General features: G+C 36.1%; 5 protein-coding genes and 2 pseudogenes across 5 annotated transcripts; 4 read left to right on the top strand and 3 right to left on the bottom strand.

Annotated features, from left to right (window-relative positions):
* Positions 1 to 139: 139 nt before the first annotated feature.
* On the bottom strand, positions 140 to 1,695 carry LOC108846641 (uncharacterized). Its single transcript, XM_057005215.1, has 4 exons — positions 1,230 to 1,695; positions 990 to 1,119; positions 782 to 885; positions 140 to 491 (listed from the first exon to the last, which is right to left on the bottom strand). Exons 1-4 carry the CDS (start codon positions 1,230 to 1,232, stop codon positions 330 to 332), a joined length of 399 nt encoding a protein of 132 aa, XP_056861195.1. The 5' UTR covers positions 1,233 to 1,695; the 3' UTR covers positions 140 to 329.
* Positions 1,696 to 3,188: 1,493 nt separating this feature from the next.
* Positions 3,189 to 6,233, bottom strand: LOC108847902 (mediator of RNA polymerase II transcription subunit 17). The gene is made up of 7 exons (XM_018621271.2): positions 5,846 to 6,233; positions 5,649 to 5,762; positions 5,455 to 5,540; positions 4,560 to 4,941; positions 4,053 to 4,484; positions 3,646 to 3,960; positions 3,189 to 3,556 (listed from the first exon to the last, which is right to left on the bottom strand). Exons 1-7 carry the CDS (start codon positions 6,140 to 6,142, stop codon positions 3,245 to 3,247), a joined length of 1,938 nt encoding a protein of 645 aa, XP_018476773.1. The 5' UTR covers positions 6,143 to 6,233; the 3' UTR covers positions 3,189 to 3,244.
* An 87-nt stretch (positions 6,234 to 6,320) lies between these two features.
* Positions 6,321 to 7,347, top strand: LOC108847903 (uncharacterized). Its single transcript, XM_018621272.2, has 3 exons — positions 6,321 to 6,416; positions 6,606 to 6,779; positions 7,030 to 7,347. Exons 2-3 carry the CDS (start codon positions 6,625 to 6,627, stop codon positions 7,184 to 7,186), a joined length of 312 nt encoding a protein of 103 aa, XP_018476774.1. The 5' UTR covers positions 6,321 to 6,416; positions 6,606 to 6,624; the 3' UTR covers positions 7,187 to 7,347.
* Positions 7,348 to 10,012: 2,665 nt separating this feature from the next.
* On the top strand, positions 10,013 to 11,265 carry LOC108844067 (uncharacterized; annotated as a pseudogene).
* Positions 11,266 to 14,249: 2,984 nt separating this feature from the next.
* Positions 14,250 to 16,782, top strand: LOC130509623 (F-box protein At5g65850-like; annotated as a pseudogene).
* Positions 16,783 to 18,544: 1,762 nt separating this feature from the next.
* Positions 18,545 to 21,000, top strand: LOC130510160 (floral homeotic protein PISTILLATA). The gene is made up of 6 exons (XM_057006527.1): positions 18,545 to 19,033; positions 20,010 to 20,071; positions 20,198 to 20,297; positions 20,380 to 20,409; positions 20,506 to 20,550; positions 20,671 to 21,000. Exons 1-6 carry the CDS (start codon positions 18,779 to 18,781, stop codon positions 20,803 to 20,805), a joined length of 627 nt encoding a protein of 208 aa, XP_056862507.1. The 5' UTR covers positions 18,545 to 18,778; the 3' UTR covers positions 20,806 to 21,000.
* A 138-nt stretch (positions 21,001 to 21,138) lies between these two features.
* Positions 21,139 to 24,737, bottom strand: LOC130509503 (probable glycosyltransferase At5g20260). The gene is made up of 4 exons (XM_057005621.1): positions 24,519 to 24,737; positions 24,283 to 24,434; positions 22,314 to 22,668; positions 21,139 to 22,003 (listed from the first exon to the last, which is right to left on the bottom strand). Exons 1-4 carry the CDS (start codon positions 24,735 to 24,737, stop codon positions 21,338 to 21,340), a joined length of 1,392 nt encoding a protein of 463 aa, XP_056861601.1. The 3' UTR covers positions 21,139 to 21,337.
* Between the last annotated feature and the right edge of the window lie 76 nt (positions 24,738 to 24,813).

The raw sequence follows: 24,813 nt of genomic DNA, 5'->3' as shown, positions 1-24,813 counted from the left end.
ATCTTAGAGCTGCCTTTTAGATCTTAAGTTGAAAGATCTTAGATTTAATTATAAGGTAAACAGTTTTTTTAACAAATAATCACCACAATAATTCAACACAAAACCAAAAAAAACAGAGCAAAAAAACCAGTACAAACTCTTGAAGAAACAGAAATTTAGATAAATGTGTCAATTATCAATGTCATGTCATACTTTACAGCAAAAAGTAAAAAATAAGAGAGAAATATGGACGGTTTTTGATTTGGTATTTGCTTACACAAAACTTCAGTCAAAGCCTTACCGTAAGGGGAGACTCATCATACCGAGCAGTCAATTCGAGGTTTTTATTTTTAGATGAGAAGCTTCTCAATAGTATCCTTGAGATGCTCGATTTGTTTTTCCAACAGACCACCATCATCATTTGATGTGATAGAACAAGCAATAACAGATCTTGATACACCACATGCTCTTCCCAAGGCTTGCTTTGAACGCACAAACACATACGGAACATTCTGCAACATAAAAGACAAGAGTTTAGTAAACCAAAACAATATGCAAAACTTTATTAATTATCTTAACCAGGAAAAGTTTAAACAAACCAACAATCAAGAGGAAAAGATTAGACGTACTAATCAAAACCAACTTATGAGTTTCTCAAGAACTAAAAAACTGTCACAAGAACAATATAAAGGCTGTCTAAGTTCAGGAAACAAAAGCTAATTGACTCTGACAAGACATAAAGATTTCATTTGAAAAGAAAAAAAAACATATGTCTAAATAACAAACAAGGAAGAAACCAAACCTTATCCTCAGCTATTAAAGGAAGATGAAGAAGAATATCCAGGGGATCAACATCTATAGCCATGACCACAATCTCAGCGATCCCACGATTAAGTGCCTTCGTAGCTGAACAAAAAACCAGAGAAAATTATACAAAAAAAATCAGTTTTAGTTTTACAAATTTTTAGAAGTGGAAATATAACATGCAAATAAATTTTTCAACAAGGTACCTTCATTAGCACCCTTCTTGAGTTGTTGATGGAAAGCGGCTTGTTGAACTAGATCCAGAATCGTTAACGATAACTGAGAATCTGCGATAGGATATGCTCTCGGGTTCACAGCAACTTCTCCTGTCTCTGTCTGCCAGAGAAACAGAAACAAAAAGACCAAATCAAACAGTCAAAGAGAAACATATGTTTCGATAAAACTGGTAGAAGAAATCGAAAAGAAGAACAGAGAAGAAAAAGTACCATAACTTGACCTGGAAGCTAGGTCACAGAGAAGTCTTGGGGTTTTAAGGGGACGAGTTTCTCGGCTTGAATTATTTTGAATGAAGGTAAGCTAAGCTATGTTACTTATATGTAAACCTCTTATAATGGGCCTGGATAATATAATTAGGCCCATTTAGTTTTCAATCCTTTGTTTCTGCAGTCATCGTAATCGTAGCAGACATGACTACTTTGAGCTTGTGAAGATTCACTTAGTAACTGAAAAACTTGCAACGGTGTAATAAATAGCTCTTCTTTGTGCGTTATATATTCTGGTTTGATGGCTCCAATGTTCTACAATTCGGCTTATAGACTTAAGACTTCACATAAAAACAACACAAAGATCAAACCCATCATCCAAAGAGAACACTCTAATCTTTCATCGAAACCTTTTTTGCATACAGAAAACTGGGTATCTCAAAAGAAGTAAAATCTACACTTGTGATAAGTTGAGACATCAAAAGAAAATGATAGACACACCCATCATGAAGCATCCCACGGACATCCAAGGGCTCAAACGCTCACCTGTTACAAGTGTGACATAACAAATCAAAGTCTAATCAACGGAATGTGTAAACGAATCATCACACTAACTGATAGAGGATATAGTCCAAAAACTTGTATTTATACGGTTGAAAATGAAGTCAAACTATTATTAGCTAATTCTTGCTCCTAGAAAGCATATCATTAGTGTCAGTCCATAAGAAGAGATGCAAAGAGGTACTGTCTTAAACACAATCCAAGGGGGGTAAGAACTAAGAAGACCTACCTATTCTAGCAGCCTTCCAAAAGAATCCTCGAAACCTGCAATGACAAAAGCACTTTTTCAACATCAATATGTATTTGACCAACGTGATGAATAGATGCATCATGCACGAGAGAGAGATCATAGAAAGCACTAGGACTTATGAACTCATATGGAATGCAACGTAACTATTCGCAGAGATCTAGCTTAAGGCTAGCAAGTAAATAGATTAATAATCGGTTTCAAAGCTCTAATAAATTATTCTAGATTCTTCCTTCCGAGGTGAATCCAATTCAATAAAAAGGAGAGTAAAGAGGAAGGTAACAAACCCAGTCTTCTGCTCAAGAATGGCAGGGAACTGCATCTTCAGATATGTGCACGTGCAGATCACAAGCAACACCACCGTCAAAAATGAATGGAAATTGAACAAAGCTGACTGTACATATCAAAGATAAACAGCTCTTATTAGCTCAAACCACACTATTAGAGAAACAAAAAAGAAGAAAAGAATAGATCTGAGAAGGCAATTATCAATACCATTGTATCTGATGATCACTGAAGAACTCCTCGGATCTGAAATTTAAACAGATCAAACAGATGAATAATGACCAGAATCATAGTTAAATCGATTGGAAGACACAATAATGAAACCTATCGTTGTACAGCATCGAGATTTGTAGAAGAAAAATCACGGGGAATGCTCAACCATTTGTGAATTTTAGTTCTAATTCAAACTCCAAATCATGGGAGAACAAATCAGAAAATCAAAGAGGAAAACATGGAGAAACATCAGAAAAAGGAATAGAAACCTGATTTTTTGAGCTAATAACGATGGTGGTGGGTAAATAAATTAGGATTTTGAAGCTTGAATCTTGCAACCGATCAGCGTCGTGAAGGGAGGGAGGGATCGGTTCGAGTGACAACGAAGGAAGAAACGTTTGAGATAGATTATGTTTTTCCCTGTTCTACCCCTCTCTCCCTTAATATCACTTAACTTTAGACAAACGGGGAAAAAGAGATTATTATCAAAATGAACGTAGAACTTATAAATTAACCAAAATCACACAAGCATCTCCAGAAACTGATTATACCAAAAAATAACACTAATTTGAAGTAGAAAAACATTATTATAGTATAGTATAATCTTTATATATATAGTTTATGCTTAATTGAAGAGTCTTGTTAGACACTGAAAATTATAGAATCGTTATAAAAACACCAAATTAAAGAGTCATGTCTTGTTCTTTTACAATCAGTCTAAAGCATTCCGACCACTACCACATAAGTTGATCAAATCCATAAGAACAGAGTACAACACATCCAGAGACAAATGCCCCAACGACTTCCTACTCTCCGACACCCCTTTCCTCTCCTCAGTGCACCCATTCTCCATCACAAGCCACCACGAGATGCATCCCTTTGCGTCTTCCGGGTTTACTTGCCCCACAAGGCTCACTCTCTCCCCTTCCACTATCTCTAACGACAGAGACAGAAAATCACGGCTCGCTTTTGTCCCTACCGTCCTTGCTTCCTCCAGCAGCCAACACACTATCTGGCTCGCCACCTTCCCAAACAATATTTCCCCATCAATAAGCCACGTGTTTAGAGGAACTATTGCTATAAACATGATTAACATGACAGTTTGAACATTACCTGTTGGAGAATTATCACGGGGAGGTCAGCCAAGTCGCACTCGTATTTGTTCATGGAGAATAAATTGCAGGAAGTGCTTTTCAGTAAGCCAACCACATTGGGTGTGCATTCCGCTTCTATACTGATACAATCATCCTTCACTACCACCTTTGTCCGGAACTGCGTCTTAAGCTTCCTCTTACCATCTGGAGACTGACTTTCAGAACTTCCTTGAGGGATGATTGAAGGAGGAACAGTCATTAAGACAGTCCATGAAGATGTCCGAGAATTCCATGTAGGATGAGATATCAAATGAAGGTACGGGACCTTGCAAACCTGTTCGACAAAGAAGCAGCAAATACTTTTAAGAAAAAAAAGGAAGGATCTAAAGATGACAACAAGTTTCTTAATGCAGCAGGGGAACATACCACGCTTTCTAGTTGCACGAGAACTCTAGCTGAGAAGATTCTATGAGCCAAAGATAAGCAGAAATGGTCAAGAAGCCCCGAGTTGTTGTCTTTTGCGGTTTGATTGGATGATCTGTTGCTTTTTGACTTGGGCTGATCTTTCGTTTTGCCAAAGGCATGCTCGTGAAAAATCTGTTGCAAGTATATTTCATAGCTGGCACGACTAGGGAACCCTAGCTTGTTCACACGATAGTCTCCTTCCGCTGGTTCTGTTTCAATGAGCATGTTCGCAGATTCCGACTTCTTGATGCTTGCGTTTTTGCCCGATGGGTAGAGAGATACAAACAAAGAAGCTCCTTGTCCGATGTTCATTTCCATGAAGTTTTCTCGTATTCCACTGATGCTGAACCCCACACCTTCACTGAAGGCTTCGCGATTTAGCATGTCAAACAACTGGTAAGAAGACCAAAGAAGTGAGACAAAAGCCAATGTAAAGATACCATAGTAGGACGAGATAAATGACCCAACCTGCTCAGCAAAAATAGATTTATGCACCTCCCTAAGTAGCGAATGAGTTTCTCTAACAGACTCGTCGTCACTTAGAGACTCCTTCTCTGATATTAGATCCTCACCGGTAGTGGAGTTTATGTGCGCGTTAGACTCGTTCGGGTTATCAATCGAATTCAAGCCAACAAACCCAAACCGGAGGGAGTACCATGAATCCTGGGGTAGATTAATGGCCAGCATACCAGCTGAATCATGTTCTACGCGAATAGTGGAGAGTGTAGATGGGCGAAAACCAGAAGCGGGATCATATACTGAACCGTCGGAAAGATCAAATGTGAAGCCCTCATTGCTGGCGTTTGAAGCAAGTACACGCTGTCGCTTGACTTTCCAGTTCCGCTGCAACCTATAATAAGCTTGTCAGCATTGCAAAAAAAAAAATTACCATTTGCAAGTTAAAAAAAATCTCTATTCTGGAATATAAAGTCATCTTATCAATTTTCTGAAAATTATAAACAACGTCAACGGAGCTAACCATAGTCCTAAGAAGACCCTACACAACAAGCTGAATGTTCCTGAAGTACTGTATTATGCAGGGTTTAGCAACGAAGACGATGCAGAAATCCAAATATAGGATTCTTAAACACATTGATTAAAGTCACAACATATAACATAACCTATGAGCATAATCGTCCTAGTTGCAAAAAAAGACATCACTTATCTGAGGACAAGAAAAATAGCTATGACATTGTAGTAAGCAACTTAAAACTAGCATAAACAATGCAAAAAAGGAACATCCTCAGAGTTGCAAAAATGCCATTAAAGAAACTAAAGGTTTCCCTAAAGCTTCTTGTTCACAGAAACAGAGCTAACATATAATATAATAATAAAAAAAAAAGTTATTAGCAAATGCACGAACCTGATAAGAGCACCATAAAACCTCGCTTCGCGATTCACTTTCTGCTCTAAAGCTTTTGCTGATTGCTTGAAGTATTTTCCTAAATGCTGCCGAGGAAACAAGTATCCAAAGATGAGACTAATAAGCATCTAACTAACAAAATTACCAGACTACAAGTTTAGCACATTAAGAAAGTAAGCTACTTAGTTATATACCCTGTAGCTCTGCAACTTGGTAGCAGTAGACACAGCAAGATCCGAGAGAATCTCATTAGGCATAGGCTTAGGTCTAGTCATCCCAGCCACCGTTACCGCATCATTAGCTTCCACCTAACAAAAAAAAATCAATTCCATTACTTAAAACACAACCATTCATATTCGTTTAAGCACATTAGTCTCACAAACAAACTCACGGTATTGATAAGGTCTATGATGACGGAGAGCTCCTGATGAGCCAGCTGCAGATTCTCCACCATACCTTTCCATTGCCACTGCTCAGAGATCTCTTTGGACGTCTTCTTCTTCTTCTTCTTGCTATTCAGGTCGTCTTCCTCCTCCAACGCCCACGCGAAGTCTATTCTACGAATCAACGAGACTCTCTTGTCGTCGTAATTAACATCGGAAGGGAAACGCTCCGCGCCATTCTCCTCGATGGATTCTAGTCGTTTTATCGGAAGCCTGTCGAGAGAGATCTCCATGTCACTGTCCATCTCCGTCGTCACAGAGAAAACCCTTTAGATTTTCGACGGTGACGCGGTAAGTGAAAGCGCTTCGCCGCTCCTAATCGGTTTTATTTTAGATCTAACAAACTCCGGGTTGGTTCTTCGTTTCGGGTTAATTCTAAGTAAAATTATAATGGCCCATTTAAAGCCCATTAAAGTCCATAAAAGCCCATAAAGCTCCACACACTCTAAAACCCTTTCCTTTTGCGATTTGGATTATCGATCGTGGGGTTCATCTTCGTAGTCGCCTTCGAATTCGCAGGTAACTTCTTGACTTGATGGGTTCTTATTGATTTGAGTTCTCTCACCGTTCGATTTCGTGTGTGGATCTATCGCGATGTAGTTAAGAGATCGATCTTCAGATTCGTATTCGAACAAGTTTCTGAGTAGACAAGTAGAAATGAGATATGTAGTGTTAGTACAGTTTTTTAATGGTTTTTTTGGATTGCAGAGAGAGAGAGAGAGGAAGAATGAAGGTGAGATCATCTGTGAAGAAGTTGTGTGAGTTTTGTAAGACGGTGAAGCGCCGTCGACGTGTCTATGTTATTTGTTCGTCCAATCCTAAGCACAAGCAAAGGCAAGGATTCTGCTCCATTGCTCATGATGGAATCATTCCTCCTCCCTTGTAAGTCATCTTTGTGTTGCTCATTTTGTGTTTTTTTTTATAAATATACTAAAGAAACCAAAAAGTCTCTGCTTTCATTTGACCATTGTAGATCATTGTCTTTCTGGCATTAATCAGAACCTATTGAACAGTCACTACTATATGTAACCTCTCAAAGCAGAACTGCTGTGCAGAATGAGTGGGGGCTCTTGTTTTCTCTTTGCAGAGTTAATACTGATAAGAAACAAATGTTTTGTGATTATAAATACAGGTTTTCGGAGTCGGTTGCTAATCAGGAGGTGGTGAGGATGCCTGGCCAGGGAGTATCAGCTGGTCTCGCATCGCTCTTACACAAAAGGCCTGAGCCAGCAGCGGTTTTCGGATGGAGGTCAGGTCTTGCATCCGTTCTCTTCAAGCAAGGGAATTAGCAAAGTTAAAACCAGCATTTAATCTATTTGGATTTTCCCAAGTTGTAATCCAAAGTTTGGTTCTCAACACATTTACTTTGGTCAGTTGTAGGCTCTTCTAGACCCCGTTTGATTTGCTTGCACCTTATATGACTTGAATAAAGATATAATATTAAACTTGAGTTTTTTACTTTTTTAGATTTTCCAGTGAAACATATGTTGCCTTTGTACATTTTATTTTAAACTGTTTTGCTAACATCGGTCGGGTGTCATTTCCGAAAATTATTAAAATGCGGCTGCACAATGCACACCCACTAAAATGCGAATCAAATACAAAGGAGTGGAGAGATACATAGAAGACGAAGACCTTAACGACAAAGACCCCTTCTCTTTCTCCACCGTTGAGCTCTTCGTACGTTGGCCCCGCAGGTGAAGGTCACAGGAAGCCTACCCCAGATGAGCATATCCCTGGGCCCCAACCTTTGGACACTTCTACCTTTGGAATAATGCTTCTTCATTGCTTTTGTATTAGTTTTCCTCCCCCAGTCAAATCGTGAACAACTTGATTTCAAAAGACCACCTTCATCAATAATTGACGCACACCTTTTTTCTTGTAATTTCCACATTTCTTCAGTCATTTCAACCAATTGATATCGAGGAAGGGATGAATGAGAGCTGTATTTCTTTCATACCTAACAACAAAACACTACACGGATAATTATTCATTTTACTTTGTAGACAATTCGAACATGATCATTTTTCAAAGGCTATTTTCTGTATTGGCTGCCAATGAAAATTAACATGATATTGATAGTGGACCTTATTATGCATGGTTGTCTATATAAAAGGTGTCCATTGATAGTTTGATTAATGTTGACGGCATTTTAGTTTATCATAAATTCATAATTGTTAATATTGAATTATATATTTTTCGATTTATAACTTTTATATTCTGTAATATATTTCAAATGGTACTGTAATCTGTAATGTATACATCTTTATATAAAAAGTCTTGCACTTTAATCTATAGCATAGTAAAGGTTACATTCTTCTCCAGGTAATATGTTATATATTTTTTTTTTGGTGAACATATGTTATATATTTAAATACCAATATGAATATTTCTTACCTAAAAAGGGAAAAAGAAACTTCTCACCTCCTACAGTTAAAGCATAAATATATTTTTTTTTATCAAGTAAAAGTATAAATCAATTCTGAATTTTTCATCTTGTATCTATGTGCCCTGATGAGGGTATAAAACTGTAAATCAAATCAAGGTTTGCAGGCATATATGTTGTCAACTTAATTTACACTAATTGTACTATAAAAGTCAGTATCAAAGACAAGGCCATGTTATCAACTTACAATGAGACAAACGAAAAAATATATAAATTGTTATGGAAGTCGATTACAACGTGAGCCTTAATGCACATGGAATCGTGACCCACTCGTACATAAAGAGATTCATGATGATTTGTTTTGATACTCATATAATTAATATTCATTTTGTTTAAAAACAATTAGCATGTTTTGCACGCATCGCATCTAGTATTTTAGTTTCATTACATTGTGGAAAAATGAATAATATGACAATGCATGCATTTATATGCAACGGTTCCACGTGTGATCTGTAGAGAGACACTGGCCGTGGACGGTAGACCATATTTAGTTAGTCGCTGCCGTCCTCTTGCAATTTCGTGACCTTCGGGAACTAACATATTAAAATCAATGACGTAGATGTCGCGTTCGTCACTAGATTTTTTATTTCAGTTTAGCTTTTCTATTAAGCTGAATTTGAATGAACAATTAAAGTGTTAATATGCTTCATTTCTATATTTCTTTGATTTCACATTGTAAAAATGTCTATGCAGATTGTTTGGTGCAAGGGATACGCGTACGATATTTTGTTGTTTTGGTATAAATAACTTGGTGTCAAAGGCTTCTAGCTACTTTGTTCACCAGATCGATATTTAATCAAACGTGTATTTTCTGCAACAAAGAAAAATAAACATTAAAAGTCTAATATAAAGGTTGATATACACATTTTTTTTTTGATTAACCACCTGACGATGCCGATATTTTTTAATCCCCGGAGGCAAAACGGGAATCGTGATCATACTAAATGATCAGGTAGGTTTTCATATCCTAAAAGTATTATTCGTGAATAAAGAGATTCATGATGACTTGTCTTTGAAAATTACTGGTAACAGAAAGATCCTCTTAGTGGTAAACTCATTGCTGGAGGAAGACAAAACAAAGTTTATGTTATAGAGAGGTCTTCTAACACTGAAACCAGCAGGTAAACCAGATGACTGGTTGGAGGAGTTGTTAAGCAAATTTCTAAAAAAAAAAACACAACAACAAGTCAACAACTAGTTTTAACTTTTAACCGAGCTAAAAAACAACAATATGTAGTCCATTTTATGTTTTCCAGCTGGCTATTGTAGAAGTTAAGAACAAATGGTATTCCATGAACTTTCAGTAAATTGAAAGAAAATTAAACTAAGCATTCCTATATGTATACTAACGAACAAAGCAGAGAAATGCGCAAACAACTCTTTTTTTTTGTAACACTCGCAAACAACTCATATATATGAAAAGTCAAAATTAAAAATGATTTTGGTACACAAATTGGAGAACCAAACAAAAAAAAATATCTTGGAGAATAAATAAATAAAAAAATAATTAAAAGTTTCACGTGATGAAAAAGCAAATCGACGGGTGAGATTGTTTCTCTCCACCTTCCTCTAATCAAATCACTTCACCAGTATATATATAACACGCACCGTCTTTCACTTCTCTCACACACACACACACACACAGCTCATAGGATACAGCGACAGACCTGAAAAAAAAAAAACGATGCTTTTACGAAGCGCGTCGACTCCAATTCTCACCTCGTTGGTCCACGTCTCGAGCCCATCGAGCCCGAATCTCTTCATCAGATCCAACGGCCCAGATCTCTCACACTCTCTTCCTCCTCATCCTCCTGCTGCTGTTACAGCCCGATGTCTGTGCATTCCAGCGACGGGAAGATCAAAAGAACGGCGTCGGAGAGCGATCTCAAACATCTGACATCGACTAATAAGCCGCCGTCGAGCAAGTTCCTCACCGGCGCTCTTATGGAGGACGTGGAGGAAGGAATCGGATTCGGAATCATACGCGCGTCTTCTTACGACAACAGAGCGTTGAGCTGGGCGTTGGAGGATGAAACCGAGGTCGGAGGCGGCGGTGGCGGCGGAGGAGGGAAGAGAAGGAGCGGCGGAAGATCCGACGGTGGTGGTGATGATGGAGAGGATAGCACAGACGTTCATTATCGTGAGATGATTGAAGCTAATCCTGGAAACGGGATTTTTCTCAGCAATTACGCTAAGTTTTTGAAAGAGGTTAACACTTTCTTCTTTCTAGATCTGAAAGTTTGAAACTTTCGATTGGATTGTGTTTTTTTTCTTAATTATTAAATTTGAAACAGGTTCGGGGAGATTACTTGAAAGCGGAGGAGTATTGCGGGAGAGCGGTTCTGGTGAGTCCTTACGATGGGAATGTTCTCGCCATGTACGCGGAGCTTGTGTGGATGATCCATAAGGATTCGTCTCGTGCTGAGTCTTACTTCAATCGAGCTGTTGCAGCTGCTCCTGATGACTGGTAAGAAAAAGATTCTTAAATTGTCAAGCTCTCTCTCTCTCTCCTAGTACTTGTATGGCTTTTTGTTGCTTATGTATACTTGTTTGCTGCAGTTATGTACAAGCTTCATATGCGCGGTTTCTTTGGGATGCTGAAGAGGAGGAAGAAGATGAAGATGAAGAGAGACACGGAGAAGTACTTGAGCCTCAAACTTCTCGGATTGATTTCTTTACCGGACCTTACCCAATTACGGCCATGTCTTAACTCCTTGTCTTGGCATCTTATAGATTTAGTTAAATAATGTTACTTCTATGATCTATCTAACCCTTTTGTTTTAATGTGAATTCTTTTAATGTTGCCTCCCTTTCATAATATATATGGGTGTTTTCAGTTTTAGAATTTGTCTCAGTTGTAGACTTGTAGTAATATACCACCGGAAGGAAAATAAGTATTGGAATAAAAAGTTTTGCTCTTAATGGATGTAATAACTAGAGGCTGGTGATATGTTCTTTGACACAAATAGCTGTGTGAATCTATGTCTGAGGTTTTCTTTAATAACAGTGAGACACTATAACAATGGAGAACAACAATGAAGATGAATTGCTACTTTGATATCCTTCTGGTGGATGTAACTAGGAACAACGATGAAGATATTCTTCAAAAAAAAAAATCGTCTTAAGGTGCAGTTGTTAAGTGTAAATCATATTAAATTAGGATCGCCTCTATCTTACGGTAGGTTTTTAGTGATTGCAAGGGAGGGGGAAGAAACACATCCTTAGAAAGATGGGATAATTGGCGTCTATGACCATAAACGACCCCTTAATTAGCAGACTACACTTGAAGTGATTGGTGCATTTTAGATGACGATTTTAACCCTACTCCCACCACTCTATCCTATCTGTCTCATTTGGGCTGTGTCAGAAAGACTGTCGGTTCTATGTGATTCATTTCTTTTTCTTCTATGTGGTTCTCTCATCTTTTTTTTTCTTTTTTTTAGCAACACTCATCTTCTTTTCTAACTACTCCATTTTCATTCTCTTATGTTTTTGTTTCTTAATCTACATCTCTTTTTAATCAAAAAAACGCTATCTACCAAACTAAATCTCAATCGATAATCTGTGTCTCCCATTGAATTATTTTATGGGTTTTTTCTTAGTCTCCTAAATTTTTTTTTTATTTTCTTGAGTTGGATCTTTACATTTGTGTGTACAAATTAAAATAGTGGGTACAAGTCACGCAAGCTCATGAATATGCTTCTATTACTGGTATTAGCAAAACAGATAAGTTTCAAACTCATGACTATATTTTTACTACCGGTAAGTTTTGATTTTGTTTTTTTTATTTTACTTTTTTTTTTGCTTGAACGTGTCCTTAATTTGGTCATGAGTGAATATTAATTTACAGTGATTATGTTATAAGTTTGATGTTATTTTTCATTTTTATTGTCTAAACTTGAAATTGATCTAAGATTTATTATATGGTATATCGTTTTATAAATCGTTTATTATCTAGCAATTGATTTTGATATATGTTACATATTGTGTTAGTTGATTCAAAATATGTTGTCATTTAATTGATACATGATTTGTGTACATGATATTTTTGATAGCTTGTACATTGCTTATACTTGGTTTGTAGCTGTGAAATGGTTTCATACATGATTTGTGAGTTAAAACGTTATTTGATACCAAAATATTGTTAAATGTTTTATATCTGATACATGATTTTTATGCGGTTTAGTTTTGTTAAATGATTTGATATCTGATACATGATTTGTTATACGCTATATCTTTTGTTAGGTGACACGTAATTTGATATCAATGAATGAGTAAAGGAGAAGATTCAAAAATGATAGTTATGCCTAAGATAAAAAAAGAGGAGGAATGTGAATCGAAAAAGAGGAAAGAGAATGTAAGAGTGCAAAAGAAAAAGAGTGTATCAATGTGTGAGAGTTAACAAAATATTTACCAGCTAAGAGTGTACTAAACAATATATCAATTATGAAACTATCTAACAAAAAATGTATCAGTTAACAAAATATTTACCAGCTAACAAATTATGTATCTATAACAAACAAAGTTATTTCATAAGTGTAGATTCTAACAAATAAGTTAACCGCTAGTTATTAATTTAACACTAATATTTACATTAGAACGAATTATAGATTTTAGAAATGTTAAGATTTTGCAATCAATTGTAGTCTCTGTTGTCCTTCCTATCAACTAATAAATTAACACTAAAGTATTCTCTTTTTGATACACAATTATATACACATATAAGACCTTAACACTACTTATATACACATAAGTTTTTCAATTTTTTTTCATTGATTGGCTTTACATCACATAATGAATGGATGAGAATATATAGGATTTTGCTTTATTATTAACAATAATCTAAAATGTAAATGAAAACATAAGGTTGTCTACAAAAAAAAAACAGAAAGTCTCAAAATAATAGAGAAAGAAAGAACGTGAAAGAAGCTGAGAATAGAAGAAAAAAATAAATAGAAGAAAAAGAATAAAGTTGAAAGAGAGAGGGTGTCAGAAGCTGCAAAGAGAGTGTCAGGAACGTGCCGAAGAAAGAGAGTGAAAGAGGGGCAAAGTTGTCCAATTCAAAACACAATTGCAGTGAAATTTGTTTTAATGTCAATCGATCGGTAATTCCCTAATATGGACCTCAATTATGGGTAGTTCACTAAATCTCCCTAGAAAGATAGGTAAATAGAATGAAATATACATTTTTATTTTAGTTAGTAAATACTTGTTTTCAAACTGCTTAACAGGCCTCTCTTGACTTCGTTTAGAGGCAGCAAAGACAATCTCAACAGGAAGAATCACTAAGTTATCACTTACAAGGGTACTAATGAGGCACTGCAGTACTGCACTCTCCATGAGAGTGAGCTCTTGAATGTAAGTTCATCTTTTACTTGTTGAAATGGTGTTAGGAATCTGAGTAAGATGATATTAGGCCCAATAGTAGTTTATACAAACCTTTTTGTAAACACTTTGAGATACTGTGCCGAATGGGTTAGTTGATATTAGGCCCAGTAGTAGTCCAAGATTGAGATCGTTCCTTAAATAAATCTAGTTGAAAACTTGAGAATCAAGAAAAAAAACACTTTGCCTCTGTCCCTAACCTAAAAGAGACTCTATCTAAGGTTTAACGCTCTGATCATGAAAAAACTGAAACAGCTCGTACCAGAAGAGGATAACCTAACCATCGTGTCAAGTTTGGAGGAAACCTAATAGTATAATAGTTTCTCTCATCTTATTAACTTAGCCAATAGACTTATTTATACAAATTACATAACTTGTCTAGCAAGTTCTTTACATAATAGAATAGGAAACCTAACTTATACATTAATGATATATTTCCTAATAGTTACATCCAAATATATTCGGGGCGATCTCGTAATCCCCGAGATCTCCCAATACCTCCCGCAAGCTCATACGTGGTAACACGTATGAGATTGGACAATCATCAAATCATCTTCATGGTGTTTATACCCCACCATAAGGCCATCAGTAGCGTTTATACCTCGCCACGGTCATCAATAGCGTTTATACCTCGCCACGGTCATCGATTTAATGAAGAATACTGTAGTAGTTGTGTATCTTCATCTTCTCATGCCACCATGTGAACTGAACGAACCCATCTGATCCATGCTCAAAGTCCACAGCAACATCATCAAATAATCACTCCACTGGATCCGTATATACCCGTTGGAGTCATCATCTTCGTGACTATATCGAAGTTGTAGTTGATAAATAGCCACATGAAGATCATGATAAAAGAATATTACACAAGTGAAATATGAACGAATCCATCCATGGTCCATGCTCATAATCCGTAGTAATAATAATCAAATCGAACGTCGTCCTCTTTGTAGTATAAGACAACGTCTTTTTTTTTTTTTTTTAAATAGTAGCAAAACCAAAAGAAAATAAATCAAAGAAGATAACATAACTGAAACAATCAAAACTCGCTGCGAAGTAAAATAAGTAGTTGGTAAAAAGCAAGAAAAAAATAATAAAACCATAACCCATAGGATTTGGATCTATGGCTCTGATACCATGTCAAGTTTGGAGGAAACCTAAGTAGTATAATAGTTTCTCTCATCTTATTAACTTAGCCAATAGACTTATTTATACAAATTACATAACTTGTCTAGCAAGTTCTTTACATAATAGAATAGGAAACCTAACTTATACATTAATGATATATTTCCTAATAGTTACATCCAAATATATTCGGGGCGATCTCGTAATCCCCGAGATCTCCCAATACATCGCAGAAAGAGAATACACAAAACCAATAATCCCAGTTGATCTTCTTATCGATATATTCTCTAGACTACCATCGTCGAAGTATGTAGCAAGGTTTCGTTGCCTTTCGAAATCATGGGCATCCATACTCGGCCGTCCATATTTCACCGAACTGTTCCTGACCAAATCCTCGTATCGTCCACAGCTCTTGTTCACCGTTTTTGGTTACGGAAAGTTATTGTTCTTTTCTACACCTCAGACTTACAACTCTTCTGTAGTAGCCACATATTATAAAACGCATTCCTCTCATCATTATCATGAAGTAACTTCAACGCTCCACGGACGACTAGTATGTTTTACAGATGGGAAAAGTGACCAGTATTTAAAGCCGGTGATCTGCAATCCCGCCACTGGAGAGTTTCTTACAATACCTGAACCGAATTCATATTTAAGTTATCCAGTAACTTATTGCGGGTATGATCCGACCAAAAATAAATTCAAATTGTTGTGTACAGCTGCGCACTTGAACACCAACCGGGCTTGGGTTCTGACGTTGGAGACTGGAAAACTTCTATGGAGACTGATCGAATGCGAATACCATTATGTTTTGTACCGTCTTCCTATCTGCAATCGAGGTCATATGATTTGCATAGATGGGGTTTTTATTGGAGAGAAGATCCCACATCGGATATATGATGGGGACATAAGTAATATATAAGGGACTTGGGTCATACCACTAATTGCCAATTGGTTTTAAGTGGAAGCCCAAGAAACTTATCATGGTATCAGAGCCGGCCCAATACCCTGACCCTTTAATCCGGTCCAGACAGTGGCCCGATCAACCCATTAGCTGATGGCCCAGAGAAGGTTCAGTTCTTCGAGATAGCTAGAAAAGAGCAATATCTCGGAAAGGTATGATGGATTCTGCGAGATTAATGGTTATACGCACCATTATCTCGAGGGAGGGTATTGGAGAAAAGATCCCACATCGGATATATGATGGGGACATAAGTAATATATAAGTGACTTGGGTCACACCACTAATTGCCAATTGGTTTTAAGTGGAAGCCCAAGAAACTTATCAGTTTTGTATTACCTCGCTTGCACTGGTATCTGCCAGTCAAATAAGTGTCTGGTAGTTTGGTTTGATGTTAAATCTGAGAAGTTCAGCTTTATTAATATAGATGATGAAAATATGTATATAGAAGGTTCTACTTTTTTTTTTTTTTTTAGAAGGTTCTACTTTGATAAACTACAAGGGTAGATTAGGCGTGGTTCGGTTTACAGATAAGAATCAAAGAATTCTCCGCTTGTGGTTGCTAGAAGATGATGCAGCTGGATGATAAATAAATGGTCGATGAATATCTATGAACTCCCTCTTTCGTGGAAGCATCCGTGTACCAAAATATTTCAAATTGTTGGAATGACTCGTACGTGTGATCTTGTCTTGGCGCCATGGAGGTTCTCAGACCCTTTTTATGTTTTTTACTACAATGTTGAGAGGAAGACTTTGGTGGCAAGATCTGAAATACAAGGGTTACAAGAGTTGAAGTATCACGGTCGTCCAGTTTATATCTTTCCAGATTATGTAGAGGATGTGAAGCTTATGAAAAGTCTTTATTAAGGCATTTTTAATGTATTTCCTCTTCTTTTCTATTTGGTTTTGAAGATTGTGTATAACGCAATCTTATGCAGCTAATTATATTTTGAACACTTTTGACTCGACACATTATAATGTTGATCATCTAGGTCTTGTTATTAACATTTTGCAAATCTTGGTTTATTAATTAAACTCATTACTATGCTCTGCCTTTTTGAATCATTCTTGGTTTCCTTGTATTTGCTAAAATCCTATTTCGTCTGTTGAAACGTGATCAATCACTTTCTAATGTAGCCTAGCTCAAACTTAGCAAGGGAAGTGATGGCGGATTTGTTTTGGAGCCAGCAGAAGATCTCGCCAGAGAGCCATCATGTCTTCTTATTCACAGAGTAACCTGTCTTTGTCGCTGGCAAGAACGTATGGTAAGCATATAGTGTTATCAACTAACAAAGTTCTACTGCAAGAACTGCGGACAGGAAGGCCATATACGCCATTACTGTCCAGAGCTGGACGAACGAATGCAGACAGAAGATTTAGATGCAGGGCTTGTGGGAGAGAAAGGCAATAACCAAAGAGTCTTTAAGTCGAAACCAATGGTCACTAAAGACATTTCCACTAGGTACCATCGATGTGGAATATGCGGTGAGAGTGGTCACAATAGTAGAACATGCTGGAAGCTGGTCAGAGTGAAACCCAGTGAGGGTGGTGCTGAAGATGGTGTTGGTGTTGGTGTTGGTGAGAGAGCATATGCTTGTGGTTATGCAAGAAAAAGGGACGACATAATGTAACAACACGTCCAAGTAAACGAGCTTCTGACAGTGGTTAATTTTTGTTTAGAGCTATAAATCCTAGACGCCTAATATGACAACTTGTTACTTGTTTAACCATTAATACATTTACAAAGGTGTACATAAACGCTATGAATACGAAACACCTAATAGTATAACGACCTTACACAGTGACATTTGATATTTTGGTCAGCGCCACATTAACGGTCTCTACCACACAAGTTGTACTACATAGGACCACAAACTTCCAACAAGACTTCGACACGTGGCCTGTTGAAATTAATCAGAAAACCATAAACTTGTTTTGTTTTCCACAACCAGGTACATTTCTCCCTTACTAATTTTAGCATGATAACTCCAAAATCCCAATGGTTATAGCAAAGTCTTTGGTAATTTCACTGCTTCTTTCCTTTTGTTTCTTTCTTTCATATCAATCTGGATTTAACTAAACTATATTTATTTCACTCACTTCCTTGTCAACATAATATCTTCATTTTTAATAATTTCAAAAGTTGATTAATATGGGGTAGCTACGATATTCGATAAGACCTATATATGACATAGATCTCTTGAAATAGCAAGTCTTGGAATTACAAAAGTAAGAACCTGTAAAAAACGTAGTAGTCCTAATTTCGACAGAGGTTATGGTTTAAATCTACAAAGTTGCAATATAAATTATATTTCTTCTATTTCATAATTGCTAAATAGACATATATGGATATTTAGTTGCGAAATGATTCATATTATGAAAATTGTTCTTTGAACATAACTTATTTTTCCTTTTTGTTTTCAGTTTCAAATTAGTCTCAATCTACAGTCCAGCCAAGAAAACATACCAAGGAAAAGACCAGAGGTTAAATCGACACACTATATGAAGCAAGTGAGATAGACAGATATGATCAAATCAAATGAAATCAATAAACATCAATCACAGGCAAAGAGTGTTAAGCAAATTAACTAATTTTGTTCCAAGTTTATTTAATTTGTTCTATACGTTACTTAAAAGTTTTTTTTCTTTTCTTTTTGGTAGTGTAAAAAAGGAGAGAAAATAGAGTTGGCTATATGACTAAGTGAAATAAGAGAACCACAAAAACAAGCCTTTCCATGACTGTGCCATCAAGAAAGTAGCTTTGTTTTCCATCCCAAACTGTCAAAGGTCTCTCTTCTCCTACACATTAATCAAAGAAACTCTCTCTCTCTCATCAATGTTCCTTTGAGACCAATGCTCCTCCCTTTCTTCTTCATATAAACCACATATCCTCTCCTCCATATCTTACCAATTTCATAGCAAACCCTAAAACTGAGTAATAGAGAGAGCTTGAGAGAGAGAGAGATGGGTAGAGGGAAGATAGAGATAAAGAGGATAGAAAACGCAAACAACAGAGTGGTGACGTTCTCAAAGAGGAGGAATGGGTTGGTGAAGAAGGCCAAAGAGATCACTGTTCTTTGCGATGCAAAAGTTGCTCTCATAGTCTTTGCAAGTAATGGTAAGATGACTGATTATTGTTGTCCTTCCATGGATCTTGGTGCTATGCTGGACCAATACCAGAAGTTATCTGGCAAAAAACTATGGGATGCTAAGCATGAGGTACTCTCGATCTCTCTTCTTTCTTTAATAATCTAAAGTTTCTTTGCCTCCAAAATATTCCATGACCAAAACATGTCAGAAGAGGCTTGATATTCAACCCTAGAAGCAGATCTACTCTAGTGTTTTGTCACAAAACAAATATTATGTGCTAAACAACCTGAATCGGTTATTTATTTTCGCTTTCCTAAAATATGTCAAAAAGATATACCATGAACCCTAGATGCAGATCTACAAATTTTTCTTTTGTGTTAAGCCTATCAAGCCTCTTTATTGATTCTCTTGTACTCTCAACAAGACATGGAGCCACAAAACATGGAAGTTATTCTCTTCTTTCCATTATTTTTCTTTTATTCCTGCGTAATTTTAAAGCTCCTGATGAATTCTAGAGTATATCTAAACATATTGCATTCACCACTCTATTTTGAAACCACCAATACAAAATTTTAAGTGATATAGATCGATAAGTAATTTCGATTTTAGGTCATGATTCCTGAGAAAATATCTGAGATGTGATATTAATGATGAGAATGTCTGAACAGTTTACCGATTTTACATTTGTGACTTACAAAAACTAATTAACAATTGGGTACGTAGTACTGTTGGATAACCTTTTTAAAATAGATTTTGTCCAAATATTTGTATATTTATTAATTAGTTTTGACAATGATAAGTTTGGCTCTCACAAATGAGATATATTATACAGTAATAATAGCATTCATAGAGTTGTATACCATTTAAGTGACTGCCTAGTGTGTTACTGTATATACCCTAAACATATAGGGTGAATATATATGTATATATCTGCATGAAGCATGAACATATAGAGATTGTCATGCATAACCAGATCTGTTTCTCCAGTTTCCTTTTCAGACATATATTTATGCTTAGTTTATAGACAAGTGAAATTTTTGTTTGATCTAATTTTAAAAACGACTTTGCTCATCTAACACACATGTGGAATCATTTTGGTCTCCAGAACCTCAGCAATGAGATTGATAGGATCAAGAAAGAGAATGATAACTTGCAACTTGAGCTCAGGTCCATCTTCACCCTCAGTGTCATATCTTTACAGTAGTATATTAAAAAAAAAAAGTATATATATGTAAATGTTTGACTAAAAACATTGAAATATCAAATCTAAAACCATATAAATTGTGAATACAGGCACTTGAAGGGGGAAGATATACAGTCTCTCAACTTAAAAAACCTGATGGCCGTAGAGCATGCCATTGAACACGGCCTAGACAAAGTCCGAGACCACCAGGCATGAATACATTCATAATCAATGTATACTATATATATAAATAGATTCACACAATAACTCTGATTTGGTCTGCTTGGCTCAGATGGAGTACCTCATGACAAAAAGGAGAAATGTGAGCCTATAACCATTTTTCTACTTTACTATTTAGCTTTCGGATTAAAATATGTATCCATTGGTGGTTAGATCAAAGATATTTTTTTTTTGGCAGGAGAAAATGTTGGCGGAAGAGAATAGGCAACTCAGTTTCCAGCTGGTACATATAAATAATAGTCATACTATATAGATCCGTGAAGGCTTTAGGGTTTTTGATTAGATATGAAACTATATATTAGTATGTTTGGTGCGTTTGATGTATATTGTTGGGAAATTGCAGCAACAACAGGAGATGGCTATAGCTAGCAACGCAAGAGGAATGATGATGAGGGATCATGATGGACAATTTGGATATAGAGTCCAGCCGATTCAGCCAAATCTTCAGGAAAAGATTATGTCTTTGGTCATCGATTGATCATCGAGATTTGTAATCTCATCACCAATCTACTATCTATTCCCTTTGTCTTTATGGAATGTGTGTGTCTCCTTTCAATCTCGAGCCGCCTATGTACTCCCTTTAGGCCTTTTACCTAAGCTTATATGTGTGTTGTTTGCTTATGAAAACTCTATGTATGTGTTGTATGCTTAATTAAGCGTTTGAAACTAATTATTGCATGTGTGTGGAAACTAATTAATCCTTGCTAATCAATATAACTTGTTAAGGACCATGCATTATCTAATAAGTGGAAGTTCAAGTTGTATAATGTAATTAAGGTTTAGGTAAACTGAACAAGATAAGATGCCTTCACAGACCAAACGATTACATATGATTGGATAACGTTATGAAAACAAATTACTATACTGAAATGTCTCAAAACTATTTTATCGTAATATTATTACATGTAAACTGTTTGTTACTCTTGTAGCTACTTTCAATGTTGTTCTGTTCACGTTTGTGTTGTATACCAATATTAAAGATTCTTAAAAAAGAACAGAGTTATGTAGAATCACACATGCACCCTCATGTTTAGCCTTCGCAACCAAACGGAGTGAAGTAGCATTCGAAGCATATCAAACGGCTGGGACGGTCTATTGATAACGAAATGTCTCTGGACCTGTAAAACCCTTCTCTGCAACACCTTGTACTCTCTCCACGACACGCTCTTTAGTATCGTTTTGATCTCTGGGATCTTTTCAGAGGGGACATGAATGGTGAACTTACTCCAGTCAAGAACGTCCGAGAAGGGCAAGGCGTAGTGATCAGAGATGATGACAGGAACACAACCTATGTTAATGGATGCCACGACTCGAGGGCTAGCCACTTCGTAGCCACTAGGACAGAGACAGAACCTTGCCTTGGCCATGAGCTTGAAGTAATCTTCCTTCGTTGCTAAGTACTCATGGACTTGGACCTCGTCGTCCTTGTCTTTCCAATGCTGCAGTAGAATCTTGCGGATATTGCCGTGTTCGCGGCCTGCAAAGAAAGCAAGGATGGGTCGGTCGTGACCGGAAGAATTGGATAACCTAGGTGGGCCTAGTTGGCCCACGGGGATGTTGATCTCCGGGATTGAGACATCTCGTTGGGGCATGAAACCTTCTGATGTGTTGGCGTTGCAGAGAACTCTTATCATGTTTTTCAGCAGCTCCGGATCCGATCCCGAAACGTCTGGTGCCTGCAAGACGTCTTGTAAATGGTGCGTGTGAGACACGATAACGCTAAGGAAGTATAAATTATGATTAGAGAGGGTGAAAGCAGGGCCGGCTCAAAAAATTTCGAGTTAACAAAAATAGTATAAATGTTTCTAAATTTTTTGTACATATATTTTTAAGCAATAAAGCTAGTTATACAAAATATATAAAAAACAAATTTTAGTTTAAGATATATTAATTTAACTTCTCAGAAGTTAAAAAGTTTTTTTTTTTAAACTGAACTCTTAGTATTATGGGCAGCCCTCGACTGGCCGTAGGTGAAAGAAAACGTACCCAATCATGGCAAGAAACGAAGAAATGGTCAGCTCCAAGGCTTCTATTCCAATAAGGATACTTGTGAGCCACGACACTGACGTAGTCAAGAAACACGTTATGAAGTTGTGCTCTTGAGTAGGTCACAAGCGGGTGGTATAGGTACTGAACGATGTTGGCGACGCTAACGGGAAGGAGGAAGGTGTGAGCCTCGTCAGGGTGGCTAGCCGCGAATGGGCTCATCCCACTCTCCATCTCGTCCACGAACTGGCCTTCGATACTGTATATGTTGTTCATTGGACCTGTGTGTACTAACGGTGTCTCTCCTTCTCCGTACACCCACACTTTGAATCTCTTCTCCATCTCTATATGGCTTCTGTACATTTTCATGAAGAAAGTGTTAGTTGGCTTGGGTATGATTAGTTCATAGGAAACATAAATTTCATTCCTTTTTTTTTGAACTAACAAAACTTTCATGAAATTTTCATTTCTAATTACTCATTTGGACCATTCAATCAAATTCATGAAATTAATTTAATTCTATGTTATTTAATAAAATAAAATGGGAACAACATTTAGTTTAGCAACGTGCAAAGAAATAACTGATTTAAAAGTCAATAAGAAAAATAAGATTTTGGTTGCAATTCGGTGGTAAGAGAGAGACGTGACTACAAATACCAAAGCAAGCTTTAAGTGTGCGCTACGTTTCCTTGACCCACAGTTAATTACTTAATTGTGAACAGTAATATTCATAGATAAGTTGACTATATGCTACATTGCCACACACTGAAACTAAAATCATACTATAAAATAAAACTTACCTCTTAGCCAAAAATTTATTAGTGAATTCGATGAAGTTTGCATAATCTTTTTCGAAGTTAACATAACTTTTATGGAGTTTACGTGATTATTTTTGAATTTTTTTTAATGAAAGCCCTTTCGCAAAAAAATAAAATAATATTTAAATAAAATGAAGTTTACGTAATTATTTATAGAGGTGTAATATGCATCAAGATTTGGGAAAATGAAAAAAAAAATCTCATTATTTTGTTAGTTTTACTGTATATATATACCTTTATTTTTGTATGTTAATGTATACTAGCATAAGAAAAGAAAAAGTATATTAGCTATATTTCTATATATAAATAGTTTTAAGGGTTTTTGTTTGTTTCACAATTTAAGTTGTTTTCAAAATCCAACGTAAAATGTAATATAATAAAATAATATTTAATTATAAAAGTAAAATTAGAAGTATAATTTGTTATTGATTATTTTTTCTTTAGTTAAATTTTAAAGTTATAAATATTTTTTTCTATATACTTGTGCTTTTAGTCAAAACTATTTATAATTGAAAACAGAGAGAATATTAACTAGTACTTCGATCGATAGATCAGTGTCGAGTTTAACGAGATGCAGAGTTATAAGGGACGAGGAAGAACTAAAATTATACTCAATCGCTTCGCTTCCCAAAGCAAACGAGTAAATGTATCATAAGAGATTTGTAGTATATGTAGTGCGATCAAATGAAAATCCATTTTATGACCATTTGAATTATACAATCAAAAATTTTAACTTGAAATCCAAATGAGAAAGAATTAAGGAGTGATTAAAGGGTCACTAATCAATGAAAAAAGGATTCTCCTGAGTCCTATTGCACACATACGAATGCACCTGCTTACCAAATATTTTAAAATCTAGTATGAATTGATACAAAAAGACTAAAACGACAATTACTTAAAACTGAAACTGATAACGTAATAAAATGTAATAACTTAAACTTAACGTTTGACACTTTTCGTAGAAAAATTCCACTGGGAAAAATCTTAGTATTAATTAATTACCAGTATCCCAATTTTATATATAGTACTTAATTAAGTATATTGTTTTCTAGTTTTTATTGGTAAAATCAATTATATACTAACTTTTGGTGGAAAATAAACTTTAAAATGGTGAAAAAGAAGACAAATGTAGACAAAAGGAAAGAAATTACTGATGAAATGCATAAGCGTTTCTGTAAACGGCTCCACGAGGAATAAAAGTTTCTTCTCTCTCAGATGTATGCTTCTTCAACCTAATGGCTTCACGTATTGCCGCTCTTGATTTCACTAAACCTTCCTCTATTCTACTCCCCTTCTTTTCTTTCTTTTATCACAAAAACATAGTTCAAAACGAATCCACAACATAACTGAATAAAACCATTAGGATATAGTTTAACATATATTATACCTTTTGAGAACTCGGAATTAATGTGACGTTTGATGAAGGAGTGCTAAACTCCATGGACATGGACGGTGACGGCGCGAGAGATGTAGCATGGGCTAAAGATGAGAGAGTGATCGAGTTTAGGTTTGGAGAAGATTGGTGTTGATAAAAGAGGAGAACGGTAAGTAGAAGAAAAGCAGGAACTAGAGAGAGTTTCATAGAAACGAAATTTGATTGTTTCATTTTGTTTTGTTTACTAGGATAAGATGATGACCAATGACACATTTGGGGCATGTATTTATGTATTAGGAAGAAAATA

This window comes from Raphanus sativus, chromosome 3 (genome assembly GCF_000801105.2).
Source record: "Raphanus sativus cultivar WK10039 chromosome 3, ASM80110v3, whole genome shotgun sequence".
Taxonomy (NCBI): Eukaryota; Viridiplantae; Streptophyta; class Magnoliopsida; order Brassicales; family Brassicaceae; genus Raphanus; species Raphanus sativus.
This window is presented reverse-complemented; position numbering and strand designations above follow the sequence as displayed.

What these genes read in the sequence shown, in the direction of transcription:
- LOC108846641 (XM_057005215.1), bottom strand. An exon ending in CAAGAAGGGTGCTAATGAAG is followed by an intron (nt 886 to 989) that starts GTACCTTGTTGA and finishes TTTTTTGTTCAG; the next exon opens with CTACGAAGGCACTTAATCGT. An exon ending in CTTTAATAGCTGAGGATAAG is followed by an intron (nt 492 to 781) that starts GTTTGGTTTCTT and finishes TTTATGTTGCAG; the next exon opens with AATGTTCCGTATGTGTTTGT.
- LOC108847902 (XM_018621271.2), bottom strand. Translation starts at nt 6,142, where the DNA reads ATGGACAGTGACATGGAGATCTCTCTCGACAGGCTTCCGATAAAACGA. An exon ending in CCAAGTTGCAGAGCTACAGG is followed by an intron (nt 5,541 to 5,648) that starts GTATATAACTAA and finishes TTTCCTCGGCAG; the next exon opens with CATTTAGGAAAATACTTCAA. An exon ending in AATCTATTTTTGCTGAGCAG is followed by an intron (nt 4,485 to 4,559) that starts GTTGGGTCATTT and finishes TCTTCTTACCAG; the next exon opens with TTGTTTGACATGCTAAATCG.
- LOC108847903 (XM_018621272.2), top strand. Translation starts at nt 6,625, where the DNA reads ATGAAGGTGAGATCATCTGTGAAGAAGTTGTGTGAGTTTTGTAAGACG. An exon ending in GGAATCATTCCTCCTCCCTT is followed by an intron (nt 6,780 to 7,029) that starts GTAAGTCATCTT and finishes TTATAAATACAG; the next exon opens with GTTTTCGGAGTCGGTTGCTA.
- LOC130510160 (XM_057006527.1), top strand. Translation starts at nt 18,779, where the DNA reads ATGGGTAGAGGGAAGATAGAGATAAAGAGGATAGAAAACGCAAACAAC. An exon ending in TATGGGATGCTAAGCATGAG is followed by an intron (nt 19,034 to 20,009) that starts GTACTCTCGATC and finishes TTTGGTCTCCAG; the next exon opens with AACCTCAGCAATGAGATTGA. An exon ending in ACAAAGTCCGAGACCACCAG is followed by an intron (nt 20,298 to 20,379) that starts GCATGAATACAT and finishes TGCTTGGCTCAG; the next exon opens with ATGGAGTACCTCATGACAAA.
- LOC130509503 (XM_057005621.1), bottom strand. Translation starts at nt 24,737, where the DNA reads ATGAAACAATCAAATTTCGTTTCTATGAAACTCTCTCTAGTTCCTGCT. An exon ending in TAATTCCGAGTTCTCAAAAG is followed by an intron (nt 24,435 to 24,518) that starts GTATAATATATG and finishes TTGTGATAAAAG; the next exon opens with AAAGAAAAGAAGGGGAGTAG. An exon ending in AACGCTTATGCATTTCATCA is followed by an intron (nt 22,669 to 24,282) that starts GTAATTTCTTTC and finishes GAAAATGTACAG; the next exon opens with AAGCCATATAGAGATGGAGA.